The sequence below is a fragment of the Doryrhamphus excisus genome, linkage group LG19 (genome assembly GCF_037039965.1).
Source record: "Doryrhamphus excisus strain RoL-2023G ecotype Guam linkage group LG19, RoL_Dexc_Guam_v1.1, whole genome shotgun sequence".
NCBI lineage: Eukaryota > Metazoa > Chordata > Actinopteri > Syngnathiformes > Syngnathidae > Doryrhamphus > Doryrhamphus excisus.
This window is the reverse complement of record NC_136375.1, coordinates 17,210,191-17,225,000: the sequence shown is the minus strand read 5'-3', so window position 1 is coordinate 17,225,000 and position 14,810 is coordinate 17,210,191. Positions and strand designations below refer to the sequence as shown.

Sequence of the window (14,810 nt, the reverse complement as noted above, 5' to 3'; positions counted from 1 at the left end):
CAGAGGGGGAGGAGCTTACTCAAAGCCTAACCCTAACCCTAACCCTAACCCTAACCCTAACCCTAACCCTAACCCTAACCCTAACCCTAACCCTAACCCTAACCCTAACCCTAGCCCTAGCCCTAGCCCTAGCCCTAGCCCTAGCCCTAGCCCTAGCCCTAGCCCTAACCCTAACCCTAACCCTAACCCTAACCCTAACCCTAACCCTAACCCTAACCCTAACCCTAACCCTAACCCTAACCCTAACCCTTACCCTTACCCTAACCCTAACCCTAACCCTAACCCTAACCCTAACCCTAACCCTAACCCTAACCCTAACCCTAACCCTAACCCTAACCCTAACCCTAACCCTAACCCTAACCCTAACCCTAACCCTAACCCTAACCCTAACCCTAACCCTAACCCTAACCCTAACCCTAACCCTAACCCTAACCCTAACCCTAACCCTAACCCTAACCCTAACCCTAACCCTAACCCTAACCCTAGCCCTAGCCCTAGCCCTAGCCCTAGCCCTAACCCTAGCCCTAGCCCTAGCCCTAGCCCTAGCCCTAACCCTAACCCTAACCCTAACCCTAACCCTAGCCCTAGCCCTAGCCCTAGCCCTAGCCCTAGCCCTAGCCCTAGCCCTAGCCCTAACCCTAACCCTAACCCTAACCCTAGCCCTAGCCCTAGCCCTAGCCCTAGCCCTAGCCCTAGCCCTAGCCCTAGCCCTAGCCCTAACCCTAACCCTAACCCTAACCCTAACCCTAACCCTAACCCTAACCCTAACCCTAACCCTAACCCTAACCCTAACCCTAACCCTAACCCTAACCCTAACCCTAACCCTAACCCTAACCCTAACCCTAACCCTAGCCCTAACCCTAACCCTAACCCTAACCCTAACCCTTTGTTTTTGACTGGTGTGCTACGCCTGAGGAAGATCATAATCGATCGAAACGTTGCGACATAGCACACCAACTTTTTAAGTCGAATTTGGACATTTTATTTTGTTAAAACTTGTTGTTTGTTGTTGATTGTTTTTTGGTTTGTGCGACATAGCACATCAACTTTCTAGGTCTAGTTTAGACATTTTATTTTGTTAAAACTTGTTGTTTGTTGTTTATTGTTTGTTGTTTGTTGTTGTTCTTTTCTCTTCAAAAATAACTAAAAAATCCACAAAAAATTACAAAATAAAAAAAAGAAAAAAATATATACATCTGATCATTATGTACCCCACGGATGGGGAATGGACTGTGGTGCGCTACGGTAGGGGGCGCTCTCGTGGCGACCAAAGTTCTAGGGAACGTCCCCAAATGAGGAACAGGGCGGGGGCTCGTTGGGTCCCTGCTTCCAGGGACCGGGAAGGAGCTCTGGCCCGGGGGAAGGACCGTGCGTTTCCCTCCTCCTCCTCAGCCAGAGGGGGAGGAGCTTACTCAAAGCCTAACCCTAGCCCTAACCCTAACCCTAACCCTAACCCTAACCCTAACCCTAACCCTAACCCTAACCCTAGCCCTAGCCCTAGCCCTAGCCCTAGCCCTAGCCCTAGCCCTAGCCCTAGCCCTAGCCCTAACCCTAACCCTAACCCTAACCCTAACCCTAACCCTAACCCTAACCCTAACCCTAACCCTAGCCCTAGCCCTAGCCCTAACCCTAACCCTAACCCTAACCCTAACCCTAACCCTAACCCTAACCCTAGCCCTAGCCCTAGCCCTAGCCCTAACCCTAACCCTAGCCCTAACCCTAACCCTAACCCTAACCCTAACCCTAACCCTCTAACCCTAACCCTAACCCTAACCCTAGACCTCCTTCACCCCATACCTACACCTAACCCTAACCCTAACCCTAGCCCTAACCCTAACCCTAACCCTATAGCCCTAGCCCCAGCCCTAACCCTTGTCCTAACCCTTACCCTTGTCCTAACCCTTACCCTACCCTAACCCTGTAAGGCTAACCATATTATTAGGCTAACCCTAACCCTATGCCTCCATCTGGTGGCCACTTTAACTTACTGCTACTCTACTTGGGAAATTCCGCCATCTAGTGGTCACCTAAAATTACTGCAACTCATCTTGGCAAAATCTGCCATCTAGTGGTCACCTAAAATTACTGCAACTTAACCTGGGAAATTCTGCCATTTAGTGGTCATTTAAATTTACTGCAACTTTGCCTAGGAAATTCCGCCATCTAGTGGTCACTTAAAATTACTGCAACTTAACCTGGGAATTTCCACCATCTGGTGGTCACTTAAAATTACTGCAACTTAACCTGGGAATTTCTGCCATCTGGTGGTCACTTAAAATTACTGCAACTATACTTGGGAATTTCCGCCATCTAGTGGTCACTTAAAATTACTGCAACTTTACTTTTGAATTTCCGCCATTTCGTGGTGTATTTTTGGTACTGCTATTCTTCTTGGGAAATTCCTCCATATAGTGGTCACTTGCATGCATTTAAACTATACTATAAATACTATTATTGAGTAAATAAAGATAGACACAAATGGATTTAAAGGTCCAAAAAGTACACAAGTGGAGTGATTGTAACCCGGAAATACTGAAACATTCCTTATACAAAGTGTGACATTATTTGTAAGTACTTACAAGACTAAATTCTTGCAAAATAATACTTCCATTGTTGTCAATAGATGCTCCACTCGTATAGACAAGTGTTACAGTTGGTTTAGCTTTAAGATTTTACAAACGTACAAGTGGTGATTAAGAAGAGTAGTTGTCAGAGCTAGGAAAACATGTAGGCCAATTATAATGACCTCCATGTGGCCGGCTAACATTGTACTGTAACAGCCAGAGCAACCTTTACAGCCAAAGCATTAGTCATGGCACTCGTGTATGAATTGCATATGTTTTGTCATCTATTCATTTATCCTGTGTTATTGTGCTACATGTATGAAGGCCATCATGTCATTTACTTGAACAAGTCTTCCTACCTGTGAAGAACGCCGACGCCATGTTGTTGATGGTCTGCCAACCCGATTACATGAGTCCTTCCCCGGGGGCCAACAGACTGCTGATGGACGCAAAAGGTTGAAGCTCCAGAAAATGCCGTCTTCTGCGTGCAATAGGTGAAACTGCCCACTGGAGAACCTATGGCATCAGATGACGCTCCCGTTTGGAGCTCATGTTGAGATGGATGCAGAGGGATCCCACGGGCTGTTAAGCGACAAGCGGTTTTTCATCTGTAACATACATACATGTAAAATACTCAGTTTTATAAAATTCATTCCTGCATTGAATACTTATTATAATAATAATAATACATTTTATTTGTATAGCGCTTTTCAAAATACTCAAAGACACGTTACAGAAGAATGGAGTTGAATAAAGTAAGTAAACAGAATAGAAGACACACCAAAATACAACATTCATTGGTTAATACACAGTTAAAACAAGAGTAAAAGCGGGGTGGGGCACAGCAGTCAGATATAAAAAAGTTAGACATTAAAAACAGATTTAAAGAGGTGGGTTTTGAGTTGTTTTTTGAAGGTGGGAAGGTCAGGGTAAGCACGGAGTGAATGGGGCAAAGAGTTCCAGAGGGTGGGGGCAGCGATGGAGAAGGCTCTGTCTCCCCAGGTTCGGAGCTTGGTTATTGTAATGATGCGGTGTACAGAAGTAAGTTTTTTAGGCGCCATTAAAATAGACCGAATAAGGGAGAAGGGTTATGAGTGTGCTTTCTCTTCCGTTCCACAGGTCAAATCAGCGGCTTACACTCACCTAACAGATGCCTCGCCTCTGACGGCAACAAGTTCCGACACAAACTTAACACGCCATGCACGCGACGTAACCAGGACATCAAGGGATTTTCACGTCAAACGAAACAATTCCAAGTAAACCACTTTTAGCTTCAGTTGTCATTGACTATGACGAGGGTAGCGAAACATACTTACAAAATCGTTGTCAATTTGTCCCAAAGTCGTTCGCATTATGTTATGGATTGCAAATGAACCGGTTGAAACAATTGCTTCCGTCATTTCGAGCATTCTGCACGCCAATTATGTCCACAAAATGGCGACCTCGGCTTCAGCTCGTCAACTTCGACATCGTTTATATACTGTATATTGTCCTATTGTCGGAGCGAAACGCCACTATTCGTGCTTCAACGTAACTTAAAACTTTGATACTGACCTTGTAGCATTGCGTGTGTGGCGTCTGAGTTACATGGCAACTCCAGTGTTCTCCGTCAGGGTGTTGGAACGCCGACTCCATACCGAATTAAATTGGCGCCAATGAAAACGATGCTGTTGCAAGACAAACCGTTTACTTCGGCACTTCTTCACGGTCGTGGCGGTGTTACTGTCAGTATTTTCAGCCCCAAACCGTGGTAAGGGGCGGCCTGACTTCGTCAGAGAAAGAAAGACGGTTGCCTGCTGCTTTCGGTCAACTTTCTTTTTCGACTACCCAGCAACGAGAGAACAGCGCGCGCACACACGAGATCCCCGCACTTCCTGGTTCACGCTCAACCCGCCCCACATAGCTGGCCAAACACATGCCTGCAACAGCGTTGAAAACTTAAAAAAAAATAAGCAATACACATGTAATATATTCTCAAGCATTTTCAATAAAGAGTTTCAACAATCACGTCTATTAGTTTTACAAACAGTAGACGGCATTCCCTCTAGAATACTTCAGCTTGGCTGCCAACAGATTGACACAGCGTAATTGGGATAATGCCCGAGGACGTACTGTTCTCGAGTTATTTGGTTTTGGTACGAGCTACCAAGACCTCCTTCACCCCATACCTACACCTAACCCTAACCCTAACCCTAACCTTAACCCTAACCCTAACCCTAACCCTTCCACTAACCCTAACCCTATACTTTTGAAGCGCTTATGCAACATTATTATCACATATTATGTTCCATATTGGAACGGAATTGGAAATGGCGTCTGTTGGGTTGACTGTGTAGGTTATTTGTGACATTGGGCTATATTTATCAGCGTTTGGATTGTCTGCATGACACTCGGACGCAAGCTTAAAGCTGTGGGAAGAGATGCGGAGGCGGCGTTCCACAGGGTAATTTCACCTGTCATTAGGCTCCCAAGTAGGAGCTTCATCTGCAGTTCCATGGCGGCGTGAAGCTGGCAAGACGTCACGCTTGACAGCTGGAGTCTGCCGGTTTTAATCCGCATGCGCTGCCTTTGTACTTTGGCGGGAGACGGCGGCGAGCTTTTCATGTCGCCGGGAGACGTCTCACCCTCCCTTTCACCTCAACGACGCCTTCTCAAATTGCCCGGGATCCCTCTTTGAAGCAGACGCCATATCACGTTAGGGCCAGATTGTGGAAAATGAAAGGATGCAAATATGCTAACACCTTCTATGTATTCCATACTTCAATCTTTGCTCTGTTTTTGCACATTTTTGCTGCTAATTTTCCAAATATTTCAATTTTTTTCTTAAATAATCTATATACATTTCATTTTCAAAACTATGACTTCATTCCCCAAATATTTTGACTATATTCCTATAATATTCTGATTTTCCCCAACTTAATTTTCCAAATATTACAACTTTATGTGGCTTTGTTTATTGGAATATAATGACTTGAAAAAAATTGTATTTCATCCCTGTGCTATTAAATTGATGTTATTTCTCCTCAAAATACAGCATTAAAATTTTCTAAAATTGCAGTTTGTTTTCCTTTTTAATGTTCCAAATGTTTTTTTCCCCCAAAAAATATTTTGGCTTTATTTCCATAATTTTCCCCAAAAGTTTCTCTTAATATTAAGACTTAATAAAAAAAAGCCCAGCCATTTTTCATTGCTATGAGATCAAGTTAGAATACAACTTTTCTCTCTCTCAATATTTTGACTTTATTTAGTATTTAGTACTTTATTAGTAAAATTGCAGCTATTTTTTTCCATTTTTGCTGTTTTTAAAAAATATATTTTTAAAATCTATTTCAAGATCATCCTTAATCCTATTTTGACCTTTTTTTAAATATATATATATATATATTTTATATTTTTAATATTTATTTTTTTCATAATATCATATATAATGTATAGTATAATAATGTCTTTCCTTTCGATTTCAACCCTCCCTCATAATATTATTATTCTATTATTATTATTATCATTATTATTCTCTCTCTTTCTCTCTCTCTTTCTCTCTCTCACTCTCTCTCTCTCTCTCTCTCTCTCTATATATATATATACATATATATATATATAATTTTTATTTATGTTTTTAATATTTTTAATCTATTTCAAACTTACCTTTTCATAATATTATGACCTTAATCCTATTTGGACATGTTTTAATAAATATATATATTCATTCATTCATTCATTTTCTACAGCTTTTTCCTCACAAGGGTCACGAGGGATGCTGGAGCCTATTCCAGCTGTCTATGGGCGAGAGGCGGGGTACACCCTGGACTGGTCGCCAGCCAATCACAGTAAATATATATATATATTTCTTATATTTTTTAGATTTATTTTTATTCATAATATTATATATAATGTACAGTATGAAATGCCTTTCCTTTCGATTTCAACCCTCCTTCATATTATTATTATTATTATTCTTGTAATATTACTATGTTTTCTATCAGAGTACAAATTAATATTTCGACTTTTATATTATTTCATTTATTTTTTGGTGTTCTTATTCAATTTGTAGGCCTACAAAAAAGTCCCCTGTGCTCCACTTTGCACCCACTGGCATTAGAGCCATCGCCCGAGGACCAGCTTGTCTCCAAGATTCCTACAAGGAGCATTCTGTGACTCTTTGTGTCCGTGCCTCTACTTATCTCGGGCAGGAAGATCTATAACAAGCGTGGCGTATCAAACTGCTTGCGTTTGTCCTTTTGTTCATTTATCTAGAGGACGTATTGTCATCTCGGTGCCAACCTTCCAGCGGTGCAGCAAATGAAACTCTCTCAAAGAACACTTTACTGCCGCTTTGACCTCTGAGTGCGTCTCTGGGTGGTTGCCAGGCAACTGCTGCAGGAATTGCTTTCATAGCTGCATTTCCAGGAGCTTGTTTACCTGGTAAAATCATTCCCGGTGACCTCGGTGTGCTCTCTTGACCCAAACGGGGGTCCTGATCCCATTGCTGTGATGTCCGACATAAGAAACTGACCTTTAATTATCCCCGGAAAGTCGGGGATAAATTGATCACTGGACAGAATGGTTGCAGAGCTTGAGCAGCGGTTTTGCAGTCTAGATTGTGTGTACTTGTGTACATTTAATGGTGGCCTAAAACAATTGAGAACCTTTTAGGGGGGGCCGAAGTCCCCCTAAAATGGTTCTATAGTGGGATGCAACAAAATACAGACCTGATGAAAACCTTAAGACCAGTATAAAACTAGCTAGAATGGAGCTTTAGCACATTTGGATCTTCATGAGTTTTTAGCAGTGGCGTCATTAGGCCTATTTTAGGGGGTCTAAAGGGCCCCCTAAAATGTTGTTAATCCCCCCCTAAATATTTGATATTTTTAATAAAAAAAAAATACCAGAAAAATCTCTGACAAAATTCATATAATAGGGCAAAAGCAGGCTAATAAGCAAGCCGATAAGCAGGCTAATACTAGCCTACTAGTAGTAGTAGTAATAATCAGAAAAAGAATAATAAGAAAAGTAATAATAAATAAAGTAATAATATAATAATAGGCTAATTAATAATATAATAATGATTATTATTAGAACATTTCAGGGGAGATGAAGCCTCCCTAAAATGTTCTTTAACCCCCCTAAATAATTTGATATTTTTTCTTGATTTTTAAATTTTTATTTATTTATTTACTTGACAAAATAAATTTACTTTGACAAATTTCATATAATAGGGCAAAAGCAGGCTAATACGCAAGCCAATAAGCAGGCTAATACTAGCCTAGTAATAATCAGAAGATGAATAATGATGATAGTAATAATAATAGGCTAATTAATAATATAATAATGATTATGATATAATTGATCACTGCACAGAATGGTTGCAGAGCTTGAGCAGCGGTTTTGCCGTGAAGATTGTGTATACTTTTAATTTAATGGTGGTCTAAAACAATTGAGTATCTCTACTAAATCTGTCCAAAAGTCTTTATTAATAACAAAAAAATGAATAAAAAGTCTTTATTTGTTTCATTTGTTGTTGTTTTTTTTTACAGCCGGCCCCTCCATGGTAAATGTGCTTGATTGTATCTGGCAGGCTGGCGGCACAAAAAAAACAACAAAAGGTATTTTTGCAAGCAATTACATCCCCCCTCATGCGGGCATGTTCCTCTGTCATCCACTAATGGCCTCATTAAGGAGAACAGTAAGCCGGGAGGGGGGTGCCACCCACCTTGTGTGTCCCCCACACAGTCAACCCAACATAGCACCCCAGGACGTAAATGAAAGAAAGTTGGTTGTAATATTATGAGAAACCAACACAAAGAATAAACTTGTCATTTTTGGAAAACTTGGTTGGGGGGAAAAGTTATGGGAATAAAGTCACAATATCACAAGAAAAAAGTTGAAATATTAGGAATATTGCTTGCAAAATTAAATATTAGAAAAACAGTTTGAATATCACTCCCTCACTCTATTGTTTTTTTTATGAATAAATGATGGCTGTTTAGTGGTTGACCATGGCCTATTATTAGTCCAGAAATATTGAAAGACAAGTTATGACAGAAAGTTATGATGTAGTATTGTGGTTACCAGGCATCAGTAATGTTATGAACACTTAATGTTAGATTACATTACCTTTCACACTGCATGGAGACTGGACATGGAGCCCAGCTGACATGCCATGGCTAAGATGGACATGCCATGGCTTCGATGGATATGCCATGGCTTCGAAGGACATGCCATGGCTGAGATGGACATGCCATGTCTGAGACAGACATGCCATGGCTGAGATGGACATGCCATGGCTGAGATGGACAAACATGCCATGGCTGAGATGGACATGCCATGGCTGAGACGGACGAACATGCCATGGCTTTGATGGACATGCCATAGCTGAGACGGACATGCCATGGCTGAGACGAACATGCCACGGCTTCGATGGACATGCTATGGCTGAGACGAACATGCCATGGCTGAGTCAGACAGACATAGCATACCTGAGATCAAGTGAAAAAAGGTTCTCCTATAATTCCATGTGGAAGTGGTAAGTTCTTGTCTATTTTGTCCTAGTTTCGAGTAAATAAATTGAAGAGGCAAACGAGTTGTATGTAACGACTGCATGTTATGTCCCTGCAGTGATGTTGTAGTCAGCGCAATATGATGTAAAAAAATAATAATAGCAGTGTAAAAGGGACTGTAGGGGTGTTATTTCAGGTCCAGAGATCTCAATTACAGTAAAGTCTCGTTATATCAATATCGGTTATAACGAATTACTACTTATTACGATACTATTTTCATTTCCCGGCAAATTTCTAGTCTTTTATGATATAATTAGTTCCGTACGATACCCGGTTATTATGATAATTCGGTTACTACGATGCCCTTTTCATCTCCCGCCAGCCAATTTGGTCTGCTTATATCGATACAAAAGCAGCTTAAATCAATCTTTGCTTAAGGATTTCAATACCAAAAAAGACATGCCTGCAACAGAAGAACCAACTGACATAGCATACACACCTATTCCAACGAAGACACAAGCGTACAAATACATGTATTTAATTGTGTTGTATTCAGATATCTTTTTATCGCTTGCAATAATCACTGTTTTTCATATGTACATGCTGGCGTTCGTTGGTTCTTCTGTTGCAGGCATGTGTTTGGCCAGCTATGTGGGGCGGGTTGAGCATGACCTGTGAACCAGGAAGTGCCGGAATCGGTGTGTGTGCTGTGCTCTGGTGGTGGAAGTGTGAAAAATAAAGTTGACTGGAAGCAGCTGTTCGCCGTGTTCTTTTTTGGTATTGAAATCCTTAAGCAAAGATTGATTTAAGCTGCTCGACATTGTTCTATAGTATAGAACAATGTCGAGTGCATTATTGCCCACTTTTAATGCAGTTCGGCGCAGGATCGGATATATGGATAGTCCGGTTATATCGGTATTTTTTCCGACTCCTGAGAATATCAATATAACGAGACTTTACTGTATGTTTAAACCCGTATTTAGAAAGTCATAAAGGTTTTCTATGCTGTAACTACAAAAATATTCTGTTAATTTATATTAAATTCTACTTTTACTTTAGGTTAGGTCTGGAACCAATCAAGCACCGTAAACGAGGGACAACTTTTAATTTTGTTCTTCATGAAATACGTCTATAGTAACTTCTTTGCATGTGATTTACAAACCATCAAAGTGGCAAAGTTGCATCCTTTTATTTTTCATGGAGCCTATGCTGGGTTAAAAAAGTTAGGACACCCCCGCCCGGGGGGGCCTGATGGTCGCTGCAATCCATCAGTCCGCTGATCAACAAAACCCTCCAGCAAGGCCGGCCAGTTGGCTCCAAAGCACCTGTAGACAGGCCCCGCCCACCTGTGTGGGGACGCGGATGAACAGAAGTGTTTGATGTCGGTGTACGGCGCCACCAGGCTGCGTCTCGTTGCGTGAAGTCAGGATTGCTTGCGTGTGAGGAGAGCCTTGAGGACTCTTGGAGCCCTGTGTAACGTGTGTTCTCCGGACAAAGACATCCCTCTAAACCACCCCCTCTGTATTGTGGGAAATCTTGCTTTGATTGCGGCGTCAGACGCCTCCAATGAAACGCTAAAGAGCCTCTCAGAATAGGAATAGTTGCTTCAGTGAGGCTCAGCATTGAACTAGGGCCTAAATCTGACGCATCGGAGGGCCGGGCTGGGCTGGGCTGGGCCGGGTCCAGAGCAGGACCACGGTGCTTTCTTATTCACAGCCGCAGGGGAACATCTGCTTCTGCTTAGGCCTGCTGTTCATCCAGGACAACATTCCTTGCAGGCAGGCTGTGTTGTAATGTGTCACAGCGGCCCTCAAGATGGAGGTGGATTTCTTGGCGTCCTTTTTGTTCACTCCCTCCCCTGTCCTATGATTCAGTTTTATCACCGCCAGCGAGCTAAGGACGCTGACATTGGTTAGCACGGGCGTCTCCAGGCAGATGTATGATCATTCATTCATTTTCTACCGCTTATACTCACGAGGGTTGCAGGGTGTGCTGGAGCCTATCCCAGCTGTCTTAGGGGAAGGTACACCCTGGCCTGGTGGCTAGCCAATAACAGGGCAAATGCTCAGGGGGGCTTCATGACCCCCTAAAATGTTCTTAAGCCCCCTAAATAAATCAATATTTTTATTGATTTTTAAAAAAATTTTATTGATTTTTTTACAAAAAAATCTGACAAATTTACTAGTACTAGTAAATTACTAATACTAGTAATAGTAGTAGTAATAATCAGAAGAAGAAGAATGATAATAATAATAAGCTAATTAATAATATAATAATGATTATTATATAATTGATCACGGTCCACTGGACAGAATGGTTCTTAAGCCTCCCTAAATAATTCAATATTTTTTATTGATTTTAAATTTTTTTAAATTTATTTTATTATTTTATTTATTTTATTATTATTTTTTTAAATCTCTGAACAAATTTCATATAGTAGGGCAAAAGCAGACTAATAAGCATGCCAATAAGCAGGCTAATACTAGCCCACTAGTAGTAATAATCAGAAGAAGGATGATGATAGTAATAATAATAGGCTAATTAATAATATAATAATGATTATTATATAATTGCAGTGTAGATGTGTGTACTTGTGTACATTTAATGGTGGCCTAAAACAATTGAGAACATTTTAGGGGGATTTCATGACCCCCTTACATGTTCTTAAGCCCCCCTAAATAAATCAATATTTTTTATTGATTTTTTGTTATTTTTTATTGATTTTTTTTACAAAAAAATCAGACAACTTTCATATAATAGGGCAAAAGCAGTCTAATAAGCAAGCCAATAAGCAGGCTAATACTAGCCTACTAGTAATACTAGTAATAATTAGAAGAAGAATAATGATAATTGGCTAATTAATATAATATAATATAAATATAATAATGATTATTATATAATTGATCACTGTCCACTGGACAGAATGGTTCTTAAGCCCCCCTAAATAATTCAATATTTTTTGTATTAGTAATAATAATAGGCTAAATAATAATATAAGATATGCCTTAAGATAAGATATGCCTTTATTCGTCCCTCAGTGGGGAAAATTTGCAATATAAGTACATAGTACATAGTACATAGTATATAGTACTGTACTGTACTGTACTGTACTTGTGTACATTTAATGGTGGCCTAAAATAATTGAGAACATTTTAGGGGGGCTTCATGACCCCTTGAAGGTCTGCTTGTCCGGCTCGACGGTAAGCCGAGAATTCCTCCATTTCCATCAGGAGGCGTTCCAAGGAATACCTGGAACGCCATCTGTAGTAGATGCCCGAGCAGCCACCTAGGTCTGTCTGACCCCGGTTAACTCCTCCAGTTCCTCCAGGCGTTCCCCAGCCAGATGTGAGACACGGACCCCCGTCCGCTGGCGTTGTCACATGCAGAGGCTCTTCTCCAGCTTCTCCAGCGTTTCGGTCACTTCTTGCACTTTCAGCTTCAGCTGCCTCTTCTTCAGTCCGTTTCGGTGCTGTGCGTCCAGAAGAGCCTTTGCCTGCTCCCTGAGAAGACTCTCGTGCTCCAGCTCCTTGCTTTGAAGCTCCTGGAGCAGCTTGCCGTGCTTCATAGACACCTCCTCCAGCTCGTCCTCCAGTGCCTTCAGGCGAGCCTCGCTGGCCTCCCTCAAGGCCTTGTCTTCGTTGTGTTTCTCCAGCTGCTTGTGGAGCTCCTGCAGCTTCCTCTTCTCCTGCTGGAGGTTCTCCTGCGGACACGACGGCTGCTTATGAGCGGAGGACAGCTGGCGCACCACGCCCTGGCACATCAGCGTCGTCAGATGTTTCTCCAGAAGGCATATCTCATCCATGTGGGCTTGGTAAAAGTCCGAACTCAGCTTGAGAGCATGTCGAAAAGCGCCGTCATGTTCCTTCTTCAGCGTCTCCAGCCGTATTTGCATCCGGGTGTCCAAAATGTTGATTTCTGCCTCTAGCTTTTTTTCAGACGCCTCAATCATGGGGAGGATCTCAGCGTTGTGTTTGGCCTCCAGCTCCACCGTCCTCCAGTCGTGAGGGACCTGGACTTCCACCACCTCGGACGCCTGGTTAAACTTCAGCTCTTCGATGTGGTTTTGGCCGAGGAGCTCCTTCTCGCTCAGGTCCACTTGGAGGCAGCGGATATCATTGAGAGCGCTCTGCTCCATCTCAAAACGCTTGTTGTCATTGACGGTGGAGAAGCCCGCCCTGTCGAGCTTCAGCTGAGAGATGTTGCTGTGACACTCCGACTCCAGGTGCCGGACCTTCTGCTGATACTTGGCCACCTTCACCCGGTGAAGCATCTTGGCCTCGTCTCGGACGATGCTGCCCTCCCTCAGCTTGTCCTTCACATCCTGGAGCTTCTGCTTGGAGATCTCCCAGAAGGCTTTGACCTGGTCCCTCATGAGCTGGAAGCTCTTCTTCTCCTCCTGGATGCGGGTCAGCTCCTCCGTCATTTTAGTGATGCGCTCCATCAGTTGCTCCTCCGTCATCTCGGTTAACGGCAGGTTCTCGTTGACTTCAGCCTTTCCTTTGCCTTTCCCTTTTCCTTTGGCCTTCCCTTTCCCAGCCATCTTGTTGGCGGGGAGGTCCTGGATGTGCTTTTGACGATGGGGGCAAAACACTAGCCTTGCGGTTGGCTAATTCGGCGGTCATCGAGGAGGTCGGTTGTGCTTACAAAGAGTGAAACTTTGTCCGATGATGCGTCCTTAAAAGCATCATAGACCACATGGTGACATGTAGACACGTGTGTGATGTCAGAAGAGCGTCACAAAGACCTTGATGTTGCGTTGGACTGTCAACTCTGCATGGGGAACTGTTGGAACATGAAACTCTGAAGTTTGGGAGAGGCAAACACAACAAACATAACAGATTAGCTCAATCCGTCACACGGCCGAAATAGGAAATATGTTAACCTGACGTTGACGTTCTCATTTTACACGTATTTACTTGTCTTCATGTTCATTTATTATTTTCTCATGATTTTTTAATATCTTAAGGCATTTTGTCCATTTTATTTGATTTTTTAAATGTATGATAAATTGGATGAATAATGTTGTATTTATTTATTTAAAATATTATTTATTTATATAAAATAAAACCACACATGTGAAAAATAGATTTTAAATAGATCAAATAAAATACAAATACAGACACTAAATATGGTAATCATAAATAACTACCAAATCATAAAGAACTACCAGGGAGGAATAAAATAAAAAGGAAAAAAATAAAATCATCTAAAGAACTGTAACAAATTGGTCATATAAAATCATAAACTGAAAACAGAGACAGTAAATAAAATCATAAATGCCTTAAAATCATTAGAAAATAGGCTAAAATTAAAACCACACAAGTGAAAAATAGAAATTTTAAATAGATCAAATTAAATACAAATACAGACACTAAATATGGTAATCATAAATAACTACCAAATCATAAAAAAACTACCAGGGAGGAATAAAATAAAAAGGAAAAAAATAAAATAAAGAACTGTAACAAATTGGTCAAATAAATCATAAACTGAAAATAGACAATAAATAAAATCATAAATGCCTTAAAATCTTTAGAAAATAGGCTAAAAATAAAACCATTCATGTGAAAAATATAAATTTTAAATAGATCAAATAGAATAATTAAATTAAATTAAATAAATTAAATACAATAATGGTATAAACCATTACCATTACCATATTTAGTGTCTGTATTTGTATTTTATTTGATCTATGTAAAATCTTTATTTTTCACATGTAGGGTTTTATTTTTAGCCTATTTTCTAATGA

At 41.2% G+C, this 14,810-nt stretch overlaps 1 protein-coding gene across 1 annotated transcript; it reads right to left on the bottom strand.

Moving 5' to 3' along the window:
* Positions 1-12,198: 12,198 nt before the first annotated feature.
* Positions 12,199-13,605, bottom strand: LOC131106910 (dynein regulatory complex subunit 4-like). Its single transcript, XM_058056433.2, has one exon. The coding sequence runs from the start codon at positions 13,599-13,601 to the stop codon at positions 12,438-12,440; it is 1,164 nt and encodes a 387-aa protein (XP_057912416.1). The 5' UTR covers positions 13,602-13,605; the 3' UTR covers positions 12,199-12,437.
* Positions 13,606-14,810: the final 1,205 nt, after the last annotated feature.

Excerpts from the sequence above, each read along its gene's own strand:
- LOC131106910 (XM_058056433.2), bottom strand. The coding sequence starts at position 13,601 with ATGGCTGGGAAAGGGAAGGCCAAAGGAAAAGGGAAAGGCAAAGGAAAG.